A 22,598-nucleotide genomic window follows, 5' to 3' on the forward strand; every position below is an offset into this window, starting at 1 on the left:
GGACACGAGCTGCAGTGCCAGGCGTCCCCGGTGAGGCGGGAAGATGGCAGAGGCTCCATCACTGCCACCAGCAGGGACAGCCCCGCAAAACCTCCCCGTGTCCCCACAGAAAGGCTCCAGAATCCTCCTACAGCCCTCCCCAAAAATCCCCCCCAAAACTTCCCCTAAAACCTCCCCCCAAAACTCCCCATAATCCTCTCCGAATCAGCTCCGGATCTTCCCCCAATTCTACCCAAACCTCCCTAAAAGCTCTACAAACGCTCCCAGAATTCTCCCCAAAGGGGTCCCCAAATCCTCCCCCAGACCCCCCCACACACCTGCAGTGCTCTCAGCCCTCTGCCTGCCCGCATTTCCCTCTCAGCACCGTCCCCATAAGGGCAGCATGGTGGGATGAACCACCGCGAGTCGCTGCTGGCAGCAGTGCCGCAGCAAATGGACTTTTTGTGTTGAAAATGAATAAATGTGATCCTCCGGAGCTGGAGGGCTGCTGGCAAAGTGTGGGTCGGCCTTCGTCACTGCGTAATTGCCGCCATCCGTTCTAATTATTGATGAATATTTTGTATAATTGTGGAAATTAAACAATTCGACATCCTTCCTTCCCTGCGCTGGGAGGCTCAGGATGCGGTGTGGGGCTGGCGGTGGGGCACAGACCCAAAGGGATTTGCTTCCCTGTCCGACACTGCACCCCCTGCAAACACAGCACCCCCAACCCTGGGACGGGATCTGGGGCCATTAGCAGTGCTGCTAACGAAGGGCTGCACTGCAGCCACAGCGTCAGAAGCCCATAACAGAGCTATGGGGGTGACAGACACGCTGCTCGCTCTGCCATCTCTGATCCCGGCTGGTAAATCTGCAGCGTGGCCAGAAAGAAATCACACAGAACACCCAGAACCTCCCAGGGCGCTGGGAGGACCCGTCCTGACCCCCACTACCCCCATCCCAATAGCAGTCAGGGCAGGAGCGAGGTGGGGGCATTGGGATGGGGGCTGGGGGACGCTCCAGGGGGCAGCACCGCAAGGTCAGGCGCCAGGGACCCCCCCCCAGCGGGCAGCCCGGTGCTACGCAGCCCCCCGGGGGGCACCAGCAGGAGCAGGAGCAGGAGGAGGGGGGCTGCAAGCTGCTCGTGGGGCGGCCGCCATCTGCTCGGGTTTGGGGGCAGCCGGGTGAGGGGATGGGTGAGGTTGGGAGCTGTCGCTCTGCGTTAGGTCTGTGACTGCACACCTCCTGGTGCCCCTCCTCGGCACAGTGCTGGGGGCCTCACAGGGAGAACGGGGACGGCTCATCCCTCACCCCTGAGCCGCTCCACGGCCCTGCTCTGCTCTGATGGGGCCGGGCGGGCAGAGAGCGGTGCAGCAGCCACGAGGACGGGGCACGGTGCGGTGACCTGAGCCGCCAGGGCTCATTAATTCCGTGCCAAGGTAGGGTTACCTGCGGTGTCCTGTTTCTGAGAGCCCCACGCAGCAGCAGAGCCCCGCAGGCGTGACAGAGATGCGGGCACCCTCATCCCCTCCTCGTGGCCAGGGGGGTCATTGGGGTCCCCAATACAAGCAGCACTGGTGTGAGGTGCGACCACCACCGTCTCCAAAGTAAAAGCCAATTTATTGTCATATAAAGTAAGAACATAAAAGGTCCCTTAAACAAAACACTCCTCGGGAGATGGTGCCCCGGGGGCTCGGTCCGGTTCCCTGCAGCCCTGTGCTCCACCACGGGGAGGGGGCAGAGGGTCGGGCCGAGGGCGTTTGTGCGTTGGGGCTGTGCTGGGGGTGTAGGCACTTGTGGAGGGCGCGGGCACCGCTCCCCACAGCCCCATCCATCGGCACCGGGCGCTGGAGGGATGGAGGGGGCCCGAGCCCTGCCGGCCCCAGATGTGTGGGGCGGGCGCTGCCGGAGGTGTTGGAGCAGCTTTGGTTGGTGCTCTCGGTGAGTTAAGGCAGTTGAGCTTCAGTTGGTTTAAAAAAGGACAAAACCAGAGACAGGAGCCGGACGGGCAGGCGTGGGCTGCCCTCACCCCAAGGCTCCGTGTGGACCCTGCGCGCCCCATCCCTGATGCCGACCCCAGGAGCCCAACGGAGAGTGTCAAAAAGGGACATGTGGGGCCGAGGGGACGTTTGGGCTCCTGGCAGCGGCGCAGGGAGTGGGAGGAAGCGGAGGAGCGGCCGCCTCGGCCCCATCCCAGCGCTGTCACAGTGAGCGGTCGCAGCCGTGAGTCCTTGAGAGAGAGCGGAGCCGCAGTGGGGTGCACCGACCCAAAGCACCGACCCCGTGTGTCCTCAGAGCCCCATCAGCACCCACCGCCCTCAGCACAGGGCGCAGCCCGGGGGCTCTGATCCCATTTTCACCGTAACACTCAGAGGGGGAGGTCCCCATTTCACCCCCGGTGCCCATCTCCGGCTGAGGGCAGCGATGGGGCGGCAGCTCCAGCTCAGCAGATGGGAGCTGGGGCCATTCCCCACCGCCACATCCCCCCACCCCCGTCCATCCATCCCATTGGGCTGCAGCCCACAGCCCGCACCCCCCACCACCCCGCAGCTCCAGGAACATCCCCAGGGCAGCAGAGGGTAAACCGGAGGGGTTAAAACACCCAACGTCGTTAACGCCCCGGGGATGGCTGCGAAGGAAATCAGTTTCATATCGAGTCCCACCGTCCGGAGCGGTGCCACGTGCTGGGGGCGCACTCATTTCTCCCCGCTCTCTCTGTGCCCGTTGCCAGCGACCAACAACCGAGAACCGACCATCACTCCCCACCATGGCCGTGTCCCCGCGCTGCCCCCGTCGGACACCGCTCCCCAGGAATGCCACGACGACGTCCCACCGCCCCCAGCCCCGCTCACACCACAGTGCTGATGGTGGACGACTCCTCCGAGTGCCGCTGCTTGCTGGGCAGCGATTTGAGGTACTCCAGGTGCCGCCGCGCGTCCTCCTGGTTCTGCCGCACGTAATACACCAGGTAGGAGATCACCATGGCGAACCAGCCGAACATGGTGACCAGCATGGCAATGTCCGTCGTCTTCTTGTACACGTTGCAGAAGTCCGTGTCGGCGATCACCTGCAGGAAGGCTTTGCCCACGTGCTCCTCCTGCGACGCGGAGCCGCAGACGATGCCGGTGGAGGAGCCGGCCGCCAGGTCCACGGCGCGGATCAGCTCCTGCAGCCGGCAGTCACACAGCCAGGGGTTGTTGGAGAGGTTCACCTTGGCCTTCACGTTGCTGAGGACGTCCTTGCTGAGCGACACCAGCCTGTTGGAGGACAGGTCCAGGGAGCGCAGGTGGTCGGCCAGCCCGCGGAACGCCCCGCTCTCGACGGCGGCGATGGCGTTGTGGGACAGGTCCAGCTCCAGCAGCAGCGGCAGGTCCCGGAAGGCATCGCGGGGCAGGAAGGGGATGCGGTTGGAGTCCAGGTAGAGCTTGTTGGTGTCGTTGGGGATGTCTTTGGGGACCTCGGTCAGCCGCGCGTTGCTGCAGCGGAAGGTCTTCAGCCCCTCCTCCTCCGAGGGGTAGCAGCCCCTGGGGAAGGCGGCGGCGCGCAGGCAGGATGCCAGCAGGACGCCCTGCACCAGCAGCCACATGGCCGTGGGGCGCAGGACGGAGGGCTGTGCCGCTGCCATGGTGCTGTGCCAGCTCCGTCACGCAGCCACCGGCCCCTCAGCTCTCACCCGCGGTGCCGTGGGCTGAAGGAGGCGCATCTGGGACGGGGACACCAAAGGGACAGCGTCAGGCTGAGGTGCCCGGAGGCGCTGCGCCCACCCGCTGCTCCCAGCCGCGGGACGGGGACGGGGACGGGGCAGGCGGCGCGGCTCGCCGGTCCCCCCGCCACCAGCGGCAGCGCACGGGGCTCCTGCGCAGCGGGATTAGTTCCCGAGGGGCTGAGCCACCGCACGTCTCCTGTGCAGCAGCTGGGCTGTAACAAACGGCCACGGCTCGGGCTGAGCCGGAGGCGGGGGTGAGATCCCCGCCAAGGTCACCGGCAGTGCGAGCCGCCTGAAGCCAGCGCATCCTGCAGAGCTCCGGGCGAGCTGCAGGCGGGGCCCAGGGGAGAGCCGGCAGCCAGCAGGTTCCCCAGCAGCGCGGGGCCGACGGAGGCTGGCTGCTGGCTGCTGGCTGCTGGATGCTGGATGCTGGATGCTGGCTGCTGGCTCGGGGGCTCCGCTTCCCAGCGCTGCCAGGGCGGATGTGGGCACGTGCTATGGGGTGTTTGATTCGAGGGCGCCGGCGCAGGCGGGTGGCTGTGCTGTCCCCCGCACGGTGCCACACCGGGCCCAGGGCCGACTGCCCACACCACCCTGTAACCATGGTCCCCATCCAGCCCTTTATTCCGGAGGGGAAAAACGTCAGCAGGAAAGAAACAAAAAACAGAAAAAGGAAATTCACAGGAGCTGAGCGCTCAGCGAGTTCCCAGGGTGGTGGCAGCAGATAAGGCCACGTCCGAGGGCATGAGCTGCTCAGCTTTCCCCTCCACGGGTCCCACCACACCGAGGGGCCTCAACACGATCAAGGTGGGATGCGAGAACCCTGTGAGCATCCTACAGTTGGTGACGGTGGCATGAAAGGACAGCCCGGCAGCAGCGCTTTACTGTGACAGCCCTGCACAGTGCTGCCCGGCACAGGCAGCCCGGGGTGCAGTTGTCCCACGTCCTTCTCCCCACCTGTGGAAGCGGCTCTTTGGGGCCGGGGTCCCCCGCAGAGCCATCCCGGGGGCTGTTGGGGCTGTGGTGGGAGGCTGCCAGGGCTGGGATGGGGCACGGACACAGCTCTCTCTGCCCGCCGCTCGGTGCCGTAACTCGGTGCAGCTGCACCAAGACGCCCCAAGGTCGCGCCCGCACGGAGCCGACCCCGAGAACCCCACTGCGGGCGGCCCCGCGCAGGGAGCGGAGCTCAGAGCAGCCGGAGGGCACCGGCACCGCCAGCTCCACACGCACGGACGGGGAACCGTCCCCCCAGGGCTGCCAGAAGTAAGCCGAGGGTTGAGCCCGGGGCTGGGAACGGCTGAAACGGATCCAAATGAGCCGGGATCGGTGATCCGGGAAGGGGGAGCCCGGTCCGCAGGAGGCGGGCGATGGGGAACCCCCGCGGGCGGGATGCGGCTCTCGAGGACCCCACGGGGGGGGGGTCGGGGGGCTCCTGCCGCGGCACTCCGCGCCACGCACGGCACCGAGGGCAGCTCCTGCCCAACCGCGGGGATCCCGGGGACGGCAGCGGAGGGGTCGGGGCTGCCCGCGTCGGGGCTGTGAGAGCACCGGGAGCCGCCGTGCGCCCAGAGCAGCCGGGGATGCCCGGGGTTCCCCCCGGCCCCGCTCCAGCTCCGGCTGCGCTCCGCACCGGGGGCGTTGCGGGCGAGGGAAGCCCCGGTAATTCCCCGGGGGAGGCTCGCAGAGGCGCTGCCGGGGACCCCCCCCCTCCCGACCCCGCCCGCCGCCTCCCGCCCTGCCCCTCCCGAAGCCGGAGAGTACCGGGGAGCACCGGGGTGCGGGGTCCCGGTGCGGACTCACCTGCCGTGCGCACCCCGCGGCGACGGAGCGGCCCCGCGCCCCGGGCCGGAGCGGCCGCGCCCCGCGCAGCGCGGCGGGCCCGGAGCCGGCGGCGGCGGCGGCGGGGCCGGTGGGCGGGCTCCACCGGCCGGGCCTCCCCGGGGCTCCCCGCCCCCGGCCCGCCCCGCCGGGGGGGCTGCACGGCTCCTGGCACCCCCGCCTCGCCCCCGGCTCCTCTCCACGCCCGGTTCGGGTCGAGGCTGAGCCGCGGGACTCCTTCGTGGGGGACGCGGGGAGAACCCCGCCGGGAGCGTCCGGGACCCCCCAGACTCGGGGCTCGGGGCGGCCACAACCAGCGGAGCCTCCGGGATCCCCGGGACCCCGTGTGGGAACGGCGCTGGAGGGCGCTGCCCGGAGCCGGGCTCTGCTCTCCCGCCTCTCCCCGCAGCCCAGTGCTGCCCCCGCTCCCTACCGCCCCAGAGAGGGGGGATTCGCTCCCGGTTCTCCCCCCTCCGCCACGGAGCGTGACCCCCTCCCGCCCGCCGCCTCCCGTCGGCACCGGCATCGCTTACTCGGGGAAACCCGAGCCGCGGCGGGCAGCGAGGCGGGCGGAGCCCTGCGGGTACCGGCGCGGCCCCCAGCCCTGCCGCGAGCCGCTCTGCCCGGGGCTCGATGGGCCGCGAGGGGACCGGCACCGGGGCCGGCTCAGGACCATGGAGAGCGGCCGCCGTTACCGGGCTCCGGTGCTCCGGGCTGGGGTCGCTCCCAGCAGGCAGCTGGCACCGGGGGTCGCCCCTACGGGACGCCCTACGGGACACCGGGCGCCGGGGACGTGGGGCCGAGGGCCGTGCCCTTGCCGCGCTGCCTACAAGGACGCCGGTGGCCGCCCGCGCCCCATCCGCCGTTCTCCTTGGAGAGTCCGTGCGCTGACGCTCTCCCGCTGCCCGGGGAGGATAAACGGTTTACGAGGCGCCTGGCCTGCGTCTCGGCCCCATTAGCACAACACAACCTGACGGCAGCCGCCCCGAGCGCAGCACGGCTGGAGCCAGGCCCGGTGCGGTGCCACCAGCGCGGGGCTGCGGGCGAGGAGGTCGGCACACACCGTGTGGGTCAGCGCCCATCCGGCAACGGCAGGAGGGAGATTGGGGTCCCCACCGCTGGGGCTGCGGCTGGAGCAGAGCCCCAGGCTGTGCTGGGGAACCACTGGCTGCCCCCAGGGCCTGAGCGCATTCATGTCTCCCTGCTTGGCTGGAGGAGCCCCAGCCTCCCCAGCAGCAACGCCACCAGGTCTCCAGCCTTCCCCCATCACGGAGAGCCCAAAAACTCGAGGCTGCAGTGCAGCACAGCCCTGTGCAGACCCTTTCCCACTGCTGCAGCGGCACGGCTGGCTAAAATCAGCCAGCACCAGCTCCTCCCTGCCACCACGGCTCTACACAGAGCCGGCATCGAGCCGGCAGGGGGGCCGGCAAACAGAAGGGGAGTGTGGGCCCCACCACACAGGGACCGCTCCAAGCATCAGCCTGGGCTGTGGATGGGGGCCCGAATCCCCCCCGAGGACCACCACACCTCCAAACACCGGGGTTCCCCGTGGGGGTGAATGCGGGCTGGGGAGCCCAGGGAGTGGGTACCCCCCCCCCCCCAGCACTCCCACCATCAGTGAGAGAGGCTGCTGCTGCATCACCAAGCGGGATTAATATTTATGGGCGTTTAAAAATAGCCGCCGCATTGTGCTTCCCCCTCACGTGCAGAGTCAGCGGGGTGTGGGGAAGCTGCTAAATTAGATGTCACCGCGCAGAGGGAGCTGCTCAGTCAGGCAGGAGAGGGGATAAAAATAGAGCTGCCGTGCGCGTGGATCCCCTGCAAAGCAGGGCTGCTCCCGCGGGATCCCGCCTCCGCTACAGCATCCCTGCAGCACCGAGAGGCTGCGGGTGGGTTTTCCAGGTCCCCCCGTGCCCGAGGCCCTCCAGGAGCAGCTGGCAGGGGAAGCTCTGGCTGTGGGAAGGCAGAGCCGTGCTCAGCCAGCAGCACAATGTGGTGTGTGATGCTCAGGCTGCCCCGGTCCCACCCAGCAGCAGCGCTGCATCGGATCCATCCTCTGGCCCACGAGGGCACGCACGAGGAGCTCAGCACCGGGGTCAGCTGGGGGGGCCTTCAGCACCGAGCAACCCCAAGGCTGCCCAAACAACGCCCCACCGAGCAGCTCAGCCGTGCTGCACCCTCTGCTGCTCCCCAGCAGGAGCTCAGCGTGCACAAAGCCTGCACAGATGGCTGCACACCAGGGATGCACGTGGTGAGCAGCGATGGCTGCACTGACAAAGGCCGGGACAGATGGCACCCAGCACTGCAGCACTGCACCCACAGCCCCCCGGCCCTCCGCCACGTGTGGTGCAGTGCGTGCACGGAGCTGCAGGGCTGGGGGTCACTGAGCACAGAGCTCAGCGCCGCCGACTGCGGGGCTGCAGGCGCTGAGATGACCGCCTCCCTCAGAGCACGAAACAGTTCTGCAGGGGACCTGAAATCCCAGGAGCGAAAGCCATTATCCCGATATTCCCAACCAACATCCCAATAAATCCCGATAGCTAAAGCCGGCCAGCAAGCAGGTGCACAACGCACCACATTCAGCAGATGCGTGCCGAGCTGCTCAGCAGAACTCTGCAGCACTTTCTTCTCCGGCCACACCACACATTAACTTTACTTCCCACACGACGCACGCTGCAGAAACACCCGGACGTCGCGGGGCGCTTTACCGACCGCGGGGCGTTCGTTACGGCCGAAAGCGAAGCGGTGGGGACCCATCAGCCGACACCGGAGCACCGCACAGCGCACAGCGCCGACCCCGAAGGGCAGAAGGGCGGAAAGGTCCCTCAGCCGCTCCGCCGCGCCGTCGCCGCGCGGCGCTGCCCCGCACAGCTCCGCTCCCGCACCGCCCCCCCGCACGGCGCTGCCGCACTACAGCTCCCGTGGTGCCGGGCGGCGGGGCGGGCCGTGCCGAGGTGTCCGCCGGGAGCGCGGCGGAGATCCCGGGCCGAGCCGGGGCTGGAGGAGCCGGGCCGGGCGGTGAGTGCGGGCCGGGTGCGGGGCCGGCCGGCTGTGCGGGGCACGCGGTGGAGCTCCGCGCTGCGGGGCCGGCGGGGATGGGAGTCGGGGGGGGCCGAGCAGAGCGGCCGAGCGGCGGCAGCGGGGCTCGGTGAGCGCTGCGGGGCGGAGGGCCCTCCCCGTGCCGTGCCGTGCCGTGCCGTGCCGCTGTTGGGACGGGGCCAGGGCTTTGTCTGCTGCTCCGGGACGCACCGCCCGCGTCCACGCGAGCCCCGGAGCTCTCACTTGTAGCGCTTCCTTTGTGTGCGGAGTTTCCCTCCCCGTGGAGCGCAGCGCAGCCCACGGCCGTACCCCGCCGCCGTCCGACCCCTCCCGCGTTTGCTGCCGCTCCGAGGCATTCGATCCTCCGCTTCACGCGGCGTTGCCATCTTGCAGAGAAGGGCTTAAAATATCCGTTCGCCCGGGAGACGGGGATTGCTGCTGCGCTGCTGCCAGAGATAGGGATCTCGGCTCCGCCGCGGCTCCGTCCGTCGGATCGTAATCTCCTGCGTGCTGGGAACGCGCAGATCGACCGAGATAAGCACCCGCTGCCCTCCCCACCTCTGCGGCCCTCCGATAAAGCCCCGTGCGGGAGCCGCCGGGCAGAGGGCCAGCACAGCAACCGGGGTGATGCGTTCGTTGGGTGGCGGAACGCAGCGGGCGGTGGGGACGCTCCTCCGGGAGCGAAGCGGGAGGTGAGCAACGCACGGGCTGCTGCGCGGGGGCTGGGGGTCGTGCAGCAGCTCATAGACAACAACGTGAGAGTGAAGCGTCGGTTGCGCCTCAGCAGCACGGAGGGGTGAAACAGCCCTGCAGGGCATCGCTGCGAGGCTCAGGGCTGGGGCTGCCTCTGCCAGTAGAGCAGCAGTGCGACCCAGCGCGTGTGGCGGTCTGGGCAGTGAGGGGGGGCCCAATCCCCCATCGCAGCGCTCTGCTCACATCCAGCTCTGCTCAGCACTTCTCCCCTCCTCGGACGTCAGCGCAGCGCTGACCTTCACCCTCAGCCTGGGGAAACGTCACCCTGCCGGGACCCAACGGCGCACGGCTGGGAACGCACAGCTCAGGGCAGTGGGACAGGAGGTCCTCCCGCTCCTGTGGGTTGCTTTGGGGTTTGTTCTGCAGGTGAACAAATCAGAGAGCAAACAGAAGGGGTCTGGGCTGGGGGCAGGGAGCTGGGTTTGGTTGGGAGCTGGGTTTGCTTGGGAGCTGGGTTTGGTTGGGAGCTGGGTTTGCTTGGGAGCTGGGTTTGCTTGGGAGCTGGGTTTGGGAGCTTGCTCTCAGCCAGGCTTTTGCAATAACGTGTGTGCAATCTGAAGTGAGCAAAGAGCTCGGGCCAGGGCTGCAAACACAGTCCAGAAGTTGAAGGAAGACTCACAAAGGAAAGGTTTTCTAAGGTGGGGAAGGCCGAGTTGGACAAGCAGGCGCTGTTATCACACGGCCTAACGCTTGACCTCCCCACTGCTCCCTTTGCAGGAACAAATTAACCTCCTGTGCTGCATCAGTGAGAGCTGCAGCGCCCCAATGGCTGTGACAAGTGAGGAAACTGAGGCAGAGGAGAATTGCTTCACTCAGCTCCTGAGCTTCGCCCTTTGCCACCCCGCTGCAATGCGCAGCTGCCCTGCTTGGCAGACAGCAGTTGCTCGCTGGTTTTTAGTGCCATTAGAGCCGTGGTTGATCCCAGACAGAAACTGCACTTTATCCCACATCAGCTTTCTGTGTGACTGCGCTGCTCTGAACCTCCGTTGGGCGCCTCACTCCGCCACGCGTTCGGTCCCCATTCTCTCTGCAGAGGTCCTTTAAGCGTTTGGGGTCCATTCATCACCTCCTTTCTGAGTGTCCTCTTAGACTAAACAAACCCATTTCCTCCAGCATGGCCTTGCAGGTCGTGTTTTTCCTACACCTCTGCTCATTCTCACAGCTCTGCCCTGGACTCCCTCCAGCTCCTCCCAGAACTGGACAGCACTCCAGCTGAGGCCTCACCAATATCTGGGCGGATTATTGCTCCTGTCTGGCAAGCAGCTCTCCTGTTTACGCATTCCACAGCCGTAGTTGCTTTTCTTCCTTCCCTTTCTTTTTTCCTTCTTTCCCCCCGTCGTGTGACATCTTCAGCTCCCGTTGTACTTCGGCACAACCCCCAGATTTCCCTCTGAGGGCCATTAGGGGCTGTGCCACGCTGAGGATGGAGCTGCTCTCCCAGCACTGACCTCCAGCTCCAGTGCTGCCCCCACACCAGGCTGCTTGGTCCACAATACCCCAGAGCTGACAGCCACCGACCCAGCAAGCTGCAGATCTGGAGGCTCTTTTCTGCTAAACAAAAACCTTTTCCAGACCCAAAGCTCCCTGAGTGGCAGCAGAGGTATGGGAGCATCCATCAGCGCACCGCTGAGCGTCCCAGAGCTGCACACACGCTGTGTGAGTGAGCACCAGGCAGGCTCAGAGCACAGCAGCTGCTGAAACAAGCCAGGCCCAGCACTCAGAAAGGGAACTCGGAGGAGCTGGCAGCAGCATCCAGAGCATAATGTCAGATCTGGCCTGGGCTCGCCTCCTGAGACCGAGAGCCGGACGGAACAGCAGCTTGGTTTGGTTTTCAGCTGTGGAAACCAAAGCAGCAAAAGCACGAGGCCAAAGGGAAAAGTCATTGCTTTGGGGTCCGCTGTGCAAGGGACAGGCTGTGTTATTTCCTTGGGAAACAGGCTGAGTGTTTTATGCAAGACCTTCCCTGGTCTCTGTGTGAAGATATTCTGCGTTACAGTGCTTCTGAGTTGTGTTCTTTCCTGTAATCCCTGACAGCTCTCAGCTTCCCAGTAAGCTTAGCTGAGAAACGGGGATGAAAGCAGCGAGCTGAGCACCGACCTGCCTTTGGTTTTGTTTCAGAGGGGGGAAAACAAGAGCCACCATGAACGTGGGGACGGCACACAGCGAGGTGAACCCCAACACCCGCGTGATGAACAGCCGGGGCATCTGGCTGTCCTACATCCTTGGCATCGGCCTGCTGCACGTCGTGCTCCTCAGCATCCCCTTCTTCAGTGTCCCCGTGGTTTGGACCCTTACCAACATCATTCACAACATGGTAAGGCACCCCCAGGTCAAAGGGGCAAAATGCTTCGGAGCTACGGCCAGTTTTGTATCCTTTATGTTAACGTCTCGGCCTGAGAGCATCCAGTGGTGAATGCATCCTTGGGATCGCTCGTGTTATCCCCATCTGTACTGATGTAAGAGTACATAAATACCCCAGCAGATAAACCCAGAGCTGCAGCTGCTGGGGGCTGAGCGCAGCACGGCCGCCTGCATTTCGCCCAGCTCCTTGCCCTGCTCTCCTCTGCCAGCTCAAACTTTGGTCCTGGGAACGGAGGGGAGCTGAGGGCAGTGAGGGCTGTGTGTAAATGACACAGCCGAGCCAAAATCTCACTGCTTATCTGTAAGGCAGTAACGGATCCTTTCTGCCCGCGGCTCCAGCAGCACTTATTTTAGGCAGCACTTAGCACTGCTGTTGCACAGTGCAGTCAGTCCGTGCTGATCTGACCCCAGAGATCCAAGTGCTGTAATCTCACAGCTCCCTTTCCTTACAGCCGAGGGAGAGGCGTTGCTCATAGCAGCCAAGGCAGAGCTGGCCCAGCTTGCAGCCTTCCCCCCATGGCTGCTTCGGGTTCGCAGTGCTGGTGATGCATCCCTCTAGCGGAGCAAAGAGCTGCTGCAAGCCTCCTGCACAGCCCCTCACTGCTGCGCCCCTCTGCCTCAGGCTGAGCCATTGCTGGGGGGGTCCGGAGCACCACACACATCTCACGCTGCGTTTGTGTTCCCTGCAGAGCATGTACATCTTCCTCCACACCGTGAAAGGAACCCCTTTTGAGACGCCGGACCAGGGCAAGGCACGGCTGCTCACGCACTGGGAGCAGATGGATTACGGCGTGCAGTTCACGGCATCCCGCAAGTTCCTGACCATCATGCCCATCGTGCTGTGAGTGCCACGGGGGGGCGAAGCAAAGGGAAGCAAAGCGCACGGAGCGCCGTCGTTCACCGTCTCTCTTTTGTCCCCCCGTCTCTGCAGGTATTTTCTAACCAGCTTTTACACCAAATACGACCGGATACACTTCGTCATCAACACCATCTCCCTGATGAGCGTCCTGATCCCCAAACTGCCTCAGTTCCACGGAGTCCGGATCTTTGGGATCAACAAGTACTGAAGGCTGCAGATGGAGGAGCAGCGGAGCTCGGGGAGGTTCGTCCTCCCCGCTCCCATTCCCCCCTGCCCACACACACTGGGATAGTTTCACAGCAGCTGTTTAAATGCAGTACCCAATAGACATACACCGCATGCTGGATCCTCATGCCCAATAAATCTAAAGAAGCTCCAGAGTAGAGTTTAGTGAGGAGCGGGATGCTGGACTTCTTTTTATTCCAGCATCAGAAATAGATGCGGACGCACCGAGACTCCGAGGTACAAAGAGGATGAATCGTGGGAAGGTTTTCTTCTATCCCAGACACACGAGAACAGGGGTGAGGGGAAGAGCTCTGAGTGCTGGTACTATTGCTGTGGTAAATGCACTTTAACAGTATTTCCCTTTCTGAAGCTTCGGTGCTTTAAAGCGACACGCGGGGAAATGGAAAGGGAGGCCACCAAACCCTCCCAACATCCGATGGTTTCAGGTTTTAGTTGCATTTCTTGGGCAGAGGAAGAGAGGGGAGGGGAGCGGAGCGATGGGGTTTTATTCCGAAATCTTTTACACCGCTGAGAAAAGAAAGGAGGTTCTGCTGAAAGCAGCGCGGGCAAAAAGGAGCGACCTGCAGTGTGGGACTGCTCTGTGTGCAACCAGCCATCCCGTTCAGGGAAGAGCTCCCAGGGTCCCAACTCCCAGCTGTTGCTTCCAGCTCGGGGAACTTTGCTTCCCATCCCAAACTGCTCACCTTCCCGAGCACGCAGGCAGCGAGGCAGTGGGATGAAGGACTGAGGAGCAGCTCATTGGAACGATGGACTGCGGGTGCCCGTGGGGTGCCTGGCGCACAGAGACTGCACGAGCCTGGGAGGAACCAAAGACTGATGGGTGCAGACCGCGCCAGAGCCGGATGGCTGCTTGACGGCGGCGCTTTGAGTTCTCCTCTTCCATCCATCCCCGTGGTGTCCTCAGCCCACGCAGCTGTTAATGAGATGTGCCAGTTCTCCAATTAACTCAGCAGGAAAGTCTCCACGTGGCGACGGATCCCCAGGGCTGATGAGTGCAATGGGGAGGGAGCAGAGCGGCGCTGAGGAGCAGCACCAGCAGCGCCCTGACCTGAGCAGGAGAGGAGCGTTGAGGTCACCAAAGACAACAGATGGTTTTGTATAGGAATAAACTCGAGCCTTCATCCCCCTACAACCACCGCTGGAACGCAGCAGGGCTGCAGGTTTAGGCTTCCTGGCTGAGATGCCTTTCTGCTGCTCAAAGCAATTGGTTCTTTCTTGCAGGTTGTGTGCTGGATGAAGCGTGGTTCTGCTCCTGCTTTCCCCTACACAAAGCTGCATTTTTTGTTGTCTCAGTGCTTACGTTGTCTCACCCTGGCAATGGTAAAGGCATTTTTAATATGCTGGGTTCGTTCTTAATTAGCCAAGTCTAGCTTGAGGAGTCAGAGTGGATACTGAGCTCTATTTGAGGGTCTGAGTGTAGGGCATAGAGGAGCTCCAAGATCTACTTACTGTATAAGATCTAATAGTACTCCATGCATAATATTAGGCTTTACTTCTGTCCCATACTTAGCAGGCTGCTGCAGTGAAGGGAGAAATGAGTTACTGTAGCTCAGAGCCCTGCTGGGATGCATAGGGCCGTTACCTAACAGGTTTGAACAGTGGAAGTGTTTTAAGTGAAAAGGAAGCCTTGGAGGAGGTAGAAGAGCTGGGTTGGTGTTTGAGTGCTGATCTCCAGTGAGAGTGTGGCTGAGGTTTGCTGTACCTGACCGGGGGGGGGTTCAACCACCGTGACACGAGGACTGCTGCTTTAGGGAAGGTACTACAGACCCTAAAGCTGATGTGCTCTTTAAGCTACTGGGCAATGACTTTTGGGAAAGAAATGCTTTCTTTTTTTTTTTTTTTTTTCCAAAATAGGACTATTTTGTTCATCAGTACTTGGGCAATTAGCAAGGAATGAACGGCACCAGAGCCTGCGATGCTCATGGACACAGTGCTGCAGCAGCTGCTCCTAACAGGGCAGCCCACCAGGGCTGAATGCCCGACAGCACATGAGCCCATATCCCACTGGTAGACCTCCAGGAGGAAAAACAGCACTCATTGAGGTGTGATATAAAGGGGGAAAATATAAGCTTGTTTGCAGCAGAAGTAGTTGTTATACCAGGGGTGCTTTGGCTTAAAAACGTGACTCCCATCCGTAGGGATATCTCCCAGTATATGGGAGTTATTCCAGGTCAGAGCAGCTGTGATGTTTTGGGGCTCAGCTCCATCACAGCCCCAGTGGTACTGCTGGGGGTTGGAGCACACATCGTTTGTGCCCTTAACTGACGCGATGGACATCTGATTCTGTTCTGTTCAAATAAAGGCCATCAATAAACAATATAGAATGGAATTACAGACTTCTGGAAAAGGCAGGTTTTCAAGCCCAGAGTCCAGAACTCCTCGTGAGGCAAAGCCTTGATTACAGTAGTGAACTTTTCCCATTTTATTTAGCTGCAGTGATTACAACAGCAATTAGCCAGGTGTCCTCGACTGGGGTTACGCGGCAGATGACAGCCCTTACAAGGCACATAGGGAGGTTTTGCTATGGAGTATCTTGGGTTAACTCGGGCTCATGCAGTGAATCCAATCAAACAGAGTATTCATTAAAACTGGGGAAACATAGAGTTGAAGAAGGATTTTGCATTGCTAACACAGTGTATAAGGTGGTCTCATTAGATTAATGGCTACTTGACCAATTATTGATCTCGTATCTCCCTTCCGATCCCATCTTAAGGGGAGGGATCAGATTGAAAAGTAGGAAAGGAACCTTAAAGAACAGCTCTGGGTTCTGCTGGGCAAACCACACTCATTGCTGTGTGCCTGGTTCCCCCTGCCCACACCGTGGGGGCAGAGCTGTCCCAGGGACCTCCGGTGAAGGGTCAGTGCTGCAGTGGTGTGAAGGCAGAGCGCCATCCCTGCGCCTCCTGGAGCTGCACTGAATCCATCTGTGGTTGTTAAGTTCTTAGGGAAGGGAGCTCAGTGCACGAAGGGTGGTCTTACCAGAAGGGATGTGCAGGAGATCAGCGATGGTCAGTGATGTTAAATGGGATTTGGAGCACCTCTCACGTGGCAGATCCTCCTCTCCAACCCGCGCCGGCTCTGTGCGCAGCGATGAGCAAACTTCAGCTGGAGGATAAAGGGGGACTCCTTTGTGGGACTGCAGAATAAGGACTGGAGAAGCAGGTACTGAAATCCTTTGGGGTTTTCCTTTTGTCCTGCAGTAAATGCGGGGCTGCAGCTTCAGAGGAGCATCACCTGAGGTTGGCGAGAGGTCATCCTCAGCCATGCACACATCCAACCCTGGGGACAGCAGGAAGCAAGCAGGCGCTTCTGCTCTACCAGTCAGGGCTCCCACCCTGCAGTTCCCAGTGGGATTTCTCACAGTCCAAACCATTGCAGGGAAAAAAAAAAAGCCTTTAAAACAAATAGAAACCCTGAGATTTGGGGCTACTTCATCTTGAGGTCTTTTTTAATTGGGTTTTTGTGTGTGTGTGTGTGTGTTTTAACAGGAAGTTGGTACTGGCCCTTGAAAAGGGGACAGCAGTTGGGTTACCATTATTAATGCGTTCATATTTCTTAGTGGGACTCCCATGGCCCTATCATTGCTCATCATATGTTTTAAGCATGCAAAGTCTTTCTGTTGATGTGTCCTCCTTAGGGTCAATTTAAGCTGAATTAGTTGCGTTATTTCCTTTTAACATTGACATAACTCTGACACTGTACATAGTTGTAGGGTTTGGGTTTGGGTTGGTTTTTTCCTGCAGCCCTTCTTTTTGCTGTGGATACTGAAGTCTCGTGTAGAGAACTTTCTAAAGCAAAGTGTGAATATTTTTATTACTCCTTTGTACAGCGTTCTAAGAGAAACTAATAAAGTGGGTATTCCTGTAAAGCCTCCTGGTCAGCTCCTCGGATCCTCACGTGGGCGTTTTGCTCCCTGATGTGTGCTGTGACCGCGGCCCCACCGGGCTGAGGATGTGGCAGAGCTTTGCTGGAACCTCACGGACCACAGAGCTGTAGGGGCCATCAGGGACCTCTGGGGGTCCCCCAGTCCAACCCTCCCACAGCGGCTCCTCTTCCCCCTCCTCACCTGTCTGGCAGCTGTTCCAGGCTCTGTCCCCTTATGGGGGGATGGAGAGCCCTGAGCTGCAATCTGTGCCCACTGCCCTCATCCCATCGCTGGGCACCGCCGGGCACAGCCCACCCCCCACCCCCCCATCCTTCAGATATCGATCAGCACTGCTCAGACCCCCCTCAGCCCCCTCCAGGCTCCCCACCAACCCCGTGCAGCCAGCACAGCACCAGCAAAGCAGCACTCAGTGCAGGTTACCAGCAGTGCAGCACTGCTGCCCCCCCCCCACACCACGCACTGCGTCTGCAGCTTCAGAATCATAGCATTGCTCAGCTTGGAAAAGACCTTCGAGGTCACCAAATCCAACCTCAACCCAACCGTGCTCCCTTAACCAGAACTCACTGCTCCTCATCCTGGCAGGCGGGGAGCACCACTGCAGGACAGAACCACAACAGAAGCAAAGTCCTATAGGAACGGCGTGCACAGGGATCAAAGGAAAGGCGCCCACAGCTGCTGGGACTGCACTACAGCAGAAGTGACAGCGAGAAAAGCTCTGGGCTGGGGTTACATCAGTGCTGCTTTCCTTATAGGGCAGTCGGTTCCGGGCTGGCAGGAGGCCCCCATAGCGAGCACAGCAAACACAGGAGGCACTGCAAGCACTGCAAGCACTGCAAGCAGCCATCCCTGCTCCTGCAGCACAGACCCCCGCATCCCCCCACGGGCTCCAGGTAAGAGCTGCCCCATGGATGGGGGGAGGGCTGCCCCACTCTGCCGCCCCACACTTCTCTCCCACGGTCCGAAGTCCCCCATTAGCTGAATCAGGGCTGGAGCACAGCCCCACCTTCCCTCTCCCTTCTCTCCTTCCTCTCCCCCTTTCTCTTTCTTTCTCCTCATAAAGTTAAGCAACCGAGGCTTATTTCAACTTCCTATGAAGTCACAGAGTTTACCCAGATACGACTCTTAAGAGTGCCAGCACTTTTCAAGTCAGTTTTAATGAGAATCACTGTACTTTGGTTACGGCTGCCTTTGGATCTGAGTGTCCTTAATGGAACTGAGGGGGTTTGTGGATGTGGTCACCTCCCTGGGCAGGAGGTGACAGAGTGCTCCTTTGGGAGGGAGGGGAGCAAACTGTTGGTGTTCAATGGGATCCACTGTGAACACCACACGATAAAGCAGAGCACAGAAGGGATAACACAGCAGCTTTTTCTCCTTAACTACAGCCAGCTGTTCTGCTCATAAATCAAAGCTTGTCCTGCTTTTACGGACGTGTAACCAAAGGCCAATAAGCAGAACCAGAGTTCTGCATAGAGAGCCGAGGATCCGCCAGCAGGATGCATCTCCAGCTCCCCCCATAGGGATGCAGGGAGAGGAGTGGGGATGTTGGGGTCTGGGGGGGTCGGTGCAGATCCATGAGAAGCACACCCAAAATGCTGGGGAACATTCTGGCACCCACCGAGCGCCCCTCCTTCCTTAACCCATCACCTCCACCACTTTCACTTCCTTCAAGGCTTCGACCAAACCGTTTTCCCAACACTTTGTTTCGAAACAGCAGAGCTCTGCCGGGCACCAACGTGGGGGAAATGCAGAAGCACTGCAAAGCAACAGCTACAGAGCAGCAAGAAATTGCTCAAGATGTATTTTCTTTAAGCCTCTGTGAGAGCAACGCGGTAATTAAGGCACTGAGGAGCCCAGCAGGTGGTACAGAGGTTAAATAGCCATGCCCAGCTCAGGTTGCTGTGCTATGTGATGGTATACGCAGCAGATAAAACGCCTGCTGGAAGAGCAGCCATGGGCTCCAACAGCAAAGCTCCCTTACAAACAGCCAGCTGTGCCCTCAGCCTAACCCAGGCCTGCAAGCTGCACAACAAATGGGGATGAGCCTGACTAAGGTTAATTAGCAAGGCACAGCTGCTATCAAGGCCTCTCCATGTGCCCTCTGAAAGTAACCCCATGCAAGTTGTATTCTTTGGGGGGAGGGGGTTATTATCCTCCAAAACTAACAGGAAGATGTTTGGTTGTAACCTTCTGCTCGTATCCCAGCTCATTTTGCACATCTTCTTTCCTAAGGCACGACTGCACCCCTCCCCTTGGGCCGAGAATCCCTACAGCTGCTGCAGGATGTTTAAAAAAGTCACCCAGAAAGTAGCAAAGCAAATGGATCCCAAAGGAGAGCTGGTTCCTGTCCACAGCATCTCAGACCAAGACCACTTCAGGCTCCTTTGCCTGGTTCGAAGGAAGAGGACAGCCAGATTCCAGCCGTCCCCCTCGTACAGACGGACAGAATACAGTCTCCACGACGTGCTGCTGCCTGCAGAGGAGAGGGACAGCGTTGGTAAAGCCCACATCTCTCCTTCTGCACCTCCCTGCTTTCTCTCGGTGGCCAACCGAGGGCTCATCGCAGTGTGTGTAACCACACTGGCAGTAACACAGCGCATCGTTGCAGAGTCCCTCCTTCCCAGCACAGACAGCCACGGCCCACGGGAGTTCACCACCACGGGAAGCACCAAAGACAGAGTGGATGGCACCCTGAGCATTCCCATTGACCGCGCAGAAGTGGAGCTGGGAGGAGCTGCCTCAACGGCCAAGCAATGGCACGTCAAGCTGGAAAAGAAGCACATCCTGGTACCCAAACTCGAGGCTCTGAGAGAGAAAAGGTAAGGAAGACATCAAGGCAGACTGCACCCCCAGGTTACGCCTCTCCATCACACACACACAGTGGTTTTCCAACAGACAGAGCTGAGATTGAAGCCAAAAGGCCACGCACTGCTATACCTACACACACTTCATCACTCCTCACCTAACATCCCCGCACAGCCCTGCAGTGCTGGCAGGTTTGCATTCAGGAAGCACAACACCTCCACGCACATCATCCGCAGCTCCTCATGGGCCCCTCAGACAAAGGGGAACACACTGAGGACAGCAGGAATTACTGCCTGTTTCTGGAGCCTTTTTTCCCCTCCCAGACCCTTGCATTGCAGTATTGACATGCTGTACAATGAGGAGCACAAGCATGCAGCTGCAGGCCCTCAGCAGGCTGCATGCTGCAACGTAACTCCCATTCTATGCAGCACATTTAGCAGATCCTTTCTCTCCTTTAGGAAAATCAACATGAAGCACACCTTCATCGAGCAGCTGAGGAAGGTGAGGCAGAACTTGTATGTGATCCATGAAACGATTGAGACCTCAGAGGAGGCCAGATATGAGGAGTCCACGGAGGCGGAGGCGAAGTTCATGGCTCAGCTTTACGCCAAGTTCTCTGCTAAGGTTGGCCTTCTCCTCAGCTCAGGATCCCCCCCTCCCCAGCCCCGCACATCACTCAGCCCACCAACGGGTTTTTCACTGAGCAGGGCACCACCGGGAGCAAACAGAGCATAACCATCCCCAGGGGCTGCACGTTGGCCTTCAGGGCGATGCAGCTGAGCATCGGGGACGCAGCGTGGGGTAAGAGAGACAGCAACCCCCAACCCCTCCATCCAGGAAGCGCTGCAGCAGAGCAGAAGCGTTCTCTGATGCGCTCTGCCTCGTGGCTGCCCTGAGCTCAGCTGCAAACACAGCTATGTGACAGAAGCAGTTTGAATTTGCATGTGCTGTAACACACAGTTTGGGCAACCCAGAGCTGACCCAATGCTCAGGGCAGCCTTCAGTGCAAACTAAACCAACACCAGCACCCATCCAGCTCTGGGTGTTTTCTAAAGCAGCAATCCCATCTTTATACCATCACAGGTGTTAACCATTTTCCAGAGAATAATCAGCCAACGTTTGCATCTGATGGTAAGCACTGTATTTTAATACCTCTCTTTGCACTGGGAATGATGGCATCTCTTAGGATAGACCCAAACCCCCACAGCAGCAGTGGCTGCTGCTGATCCCTGCCTACAACCTGAGCCACAACCACCCAACCCAGAGCTGAGCATTATTTACCTTGACAGCATTCACAGAGGTGTTTCAGATCCTAAATACGGGGCTGGCACTGATCTTACTGCAGGACTGCCTAATTTAAACGTGGGACATTTGGTCACTTTCTGGCTTGCAGGTTTTGCACACACAGAAGTGGAAGCTCTGGAGGAAGAAGTGAAGGAGAAGTGTGGCATTCTGTGCCAGCTGGCTGGTGAGCTGAACGCCATCGTTCTGAAGACCATCAAAGCTGTGATGAGAGACAGGAACCTCCTTGAGGAGCTGAGCGGGAAGGCAAGCAGAGTTTCTAAGCACAAAGACTGTTATGTGTTATCAACACACAGCTGTGGCACAGCTCACCACATCAGCACCCAGAATGGCTGAGATTGATGGGTTCTGTGGGTGCATCGCAAAGAACCCTTTGCAGGACCTTCAATTAAACCCTGAGAGTTCCTCCCCTTTCTCTCACAGATGGAAGCAGTCCTCGATGACCCCGATAACTGTGAGCTGACAACACAGAGCCCAGACTTAGAAGTCCTGCTCAGCACACTTAAGGGTTCTCCACGCTGTGATCTCCTCAGCCTCACAGAAGCCATCTCCTACACTCTGGATGCCTTCAGTGGTAAGGGCTGCAGGCACAGAGCAACACCTCCATTCATCCCATAGGGAGGCTGTGCAATTCATGCAGTCTGAAGTGCCCAAAGGACTGCTGGGCACACAGGCACCCCATGCAGGGCGGTCACCCCTCTCACCTCTCCAAACACCCCGGGGTGATTCGCTGCCTTCGCGGCACAAATCTCTTTTAATTCTGCAGAGCTAACGGAGGATCAGCTGCTGCTATTGCTGGAGTCTTTGGAAGTGGAGATTGTGCCCCAACAGCTTAAACTGGTGAGAAAAAACACAGCATTGACACTTGGCTCAAAACAGAGGGTGGGGGTAATGGGAGCTCAAGCAAAGCAACGTTCGTATTATGGGATGGGCAGCGAATCACAGCTCAAGGTAATGCTGGGGAGAGGGAAATGAGCCACTGCTCCAAACCTGGCAGGAATCAAACACATTAAGGGTGAGAGGTGTATAAACGTGCGTAGCTCAGAACACCCACAGCTGACAGAAGAGATCGTGGGGCCTCAACTCCCAGCTGGGGATCATCAGAACGCTGATTTTGCTTCTCCTGTTGTTGCAAAGGTGAGGAGCATCCTGGAGCAGAGCGCAGAGCTCGGCGCTGCTGCCGGTTTGCTCTCCTCCTTCAGCGAGCAGCAGCAGCAGCAGCTGACCACGGCGGTGCTGGAGCTGAGCGGGGTGGAGCTGCAGGGGAGCGGCGCTGCCGTCTGCACAGAGGAAAGCTTCCCATCGCTGTCAGCTCTGTACGCAGCCCTGCATGCACTGCACTGCCTGGTGGGCGCCGGGGGTCGTTCTGCGAGGGCCGACTGAAAGGGAACGACCCGATACGATTAAAAAGCAATCACACCAAGTTTCTTTCTTCAAGTCGCAAGCGTGGCAAGGTGCTTCCGTTTGGTTTTTTAAGAGCTCGGTGCTGCTTTTCCCACTCGTTTCCAAGCGGGCTTAAAGCAGCGGAGCAAACGGAGGCCGGAGCTGAGGGCCTGCAGTGCTTTCGTCCCTGTTGGAAAGCGCCGTGGGGAAGGAGGAGCCCCGCAGCCCGGCGGGCCTTCACCCCCCCGCAGTGCCACGCGCGGCCCCGGGAATGGGAGCACCGCAGCCCCCGCCCCCACGGGCTGCCGCACAGACAGCAAACCCGCCCCGCAACGGCGGCGGAAGCAGCCGAGAGGCGACCGGAAATAGCTGAGAGCCCGCCGGAAGCGGAAGTAGCCGAGAGGCGCCGAGCTCGGCGCTCGATTGCTCGGGTCTGGCGGGAAGGCTCGGCGCCGATTGGTCGC

General features: G+C 60.3%; 3 protein-coding genes and 1 long non-coding RNA gene across 10 annotated transcripts; 2 read left to right on the forward strand and 2 right to left on the reverse strand.

Moving 5' to 3' along the window:
- Nucleotides 1-1,580: 1,580 nt before the first annotated feature.
- On the reverse strand, nucleotides 1,581-9,032 carry LRRC3C (leucine rich repeat containing 3C). Of its 3 annotated transcripts, none has more exons than XM_025144062.3 (2): nucleotides 8,786-9,032; nucleotides 1,581-3,682 (listed from the first exon to the last, which is right to left on the reverse strand). In XM_025144062.3, the coding sequence occupies exon 2, from the start codon at nucleotides 3,602-3,604 to the stop codon at nucleotides 2,828-2,830; it is 777 nt and encodes a 258-aa protein (XP_024999830.1). In that variant the 5' UTR covers nucleotides 3,605-3,682; nucleotides 8,786-9,032; the 3' UTR covers nucleotides 1,581-2,827. The 3 variants fall into 3 exon arrangements, with proteins under 3 accessions (XP_024999830.1, XP_040509278.1, XP_015155033.1); XM_040653344.2 differs by having other exon boundaries at nucleotides 8,078-9,032; XM_015299547.4 differs by having other exon boundaries at nucleotides 5,486-9,032.
- On the forward strand, nucleotides 8,475-16,629 carry ORMDL3 (ORMDL sphingolipid biosynthesis regulator 3). 3 transcript variants are annotated; one of them, XM_046904507.1, is made up of 5 exons: nucleotides 8,475-8,521; nucleotides 8,936-9,234; nucleotides 11,414-11,609; nucleotides 12,346-12,497; nucleotides 12,588-16,629. In XM_046904507.1, the coding sequence occupies exons 2-5, from the start codon at nucleotides 9,170-9,172 to the stop codon at nucleotides 12,721-12,723; spliced, it is 549 nt and encodes a 182-aa protein (XP_046760463.1). In that variant the 5' UTR covers nucleotides 8,475-8,521; nucleotides 8,936-9,169; the 3' UTR covers nucleotides 12,724-16,629. The 3 variants fall into 3 exon arrangements, with proteins under 3 accessions (XP_046760463.1, XP_015155034.1, XP_040509279.1); XM_015299548.4 differs by lacking the exon at nucleotides 8,936-9,234; XM_040653345.2 differs by lacking the exon at nucleotides 8,475-8,521 and having other exon boundaries at nucleotides 9,145-9,661.
- Nucleotides 16,630-17,413: 784 nt separating this feature from the next.
- Nucleotides 17,414-22,174, forward strand: GSDMA (gasdermin A). Of its 3 annotated transcripts, NM_001031361.1 has the most exon segments (10): nucleotides 17,414-17,537; nucleotides 18,877-19,141; nucleotides 19,253-19,463; nucleotides 19,908-20,073; nucleotides 20,157-20,250; nucleotides 20,533-20,580; nucleotides 20,843-20,997; nucleotides 21,175-21,325; nucleotides 21,518-21,591; nucleotides 21,889-22,174. In NM_001031361.1, coding segments are annotated over 9 exon segments (1,359 nt in total). In that variant the 5' UTR covers nucleotides 17,414-17,537; nucleotides 18,877-18,927; the 3' UTR covers nucleotides 22,135-22,174.
- LOC121107691 lies at nucleotides 17,783-22,491 on the reverse strand. The gene is made up of 2 exons (XR_005841993.2): nucleotides 20,731-22,491; nucleotides 17,783-19,117 (listed from the first exon to the last, which is right to left on the reverse strand). It is a non-coding gene; the product is annotated as an uncharacterized LOC121107691 (long non-coding RNA).
- Between the last annotated feature and the right edge of the window lie 107 nt (nucleotides 22,492-22,598).

Source organism: Gallus gallus, chromosome 27 (genome assembly GCF_016699485.2).
Source record: "Gallus gallus isolate bGalGal1 chromosome 27, bGalGal1.mat.broiler.GRCg7b, whole genome shotgun sequence".
In the NCBI taxonomy this organism is placed as follows: Eukaryota; Metazoa; Chordata; class Aves; order Galliformes; family Phasianidae; genus Gallus; species Gallus gallus.

Coding starts and splice junctions, on each gene's coding strand:
- ORMDL3 (XM_046904507.1), top strand. CDS start 9,170: ATGCGTTCGTTGGGTGGCGGAACGCAGCGGGCGGTGGGGACGCTCCTC. Junction 11,610..12,345: donor CCAACATCATTCACAACATG/GTAAGGCACCCC, acceptor TGTTCCCTGCAG/AGCATGTACATCTTCCTCCA. Junction 12,498..12,587: donor ACCATCATGCCCATCGTGCT/GTGAGTGCCACG, acceptor CCGTCTCTGCAG/GTATTTTCTAACCAGCTTTT.
- LRRC3C (XM_025144062.3), bottom strand. CDS start 3,604: ATGGCAGCGGCACAGCCCTCCGTCCTGCGCCCCACGGCCATGTGGCTG.
- GSDMA (XM_015299512.4), top strand. CDS start 18,760: ATGCAAGTTGTATTCTTTGGGGGGAGGGGGTTATTATCCTCCAAAACT. Junction 19,464..19,907: donor GAGGCTCTGAGAGAGAAAAG/GTAAGGAAGACA, acceptor TCTCTCCTTTAG/GAAAATCAACATGAAGCACA. Junction 20,581..20,842: donor GCCAACGTTTGCATCTGATG/GTAAGCACTGTA, acceptor TCTGGCTTGCAG/GTTTTGCACACACAGAAGTG.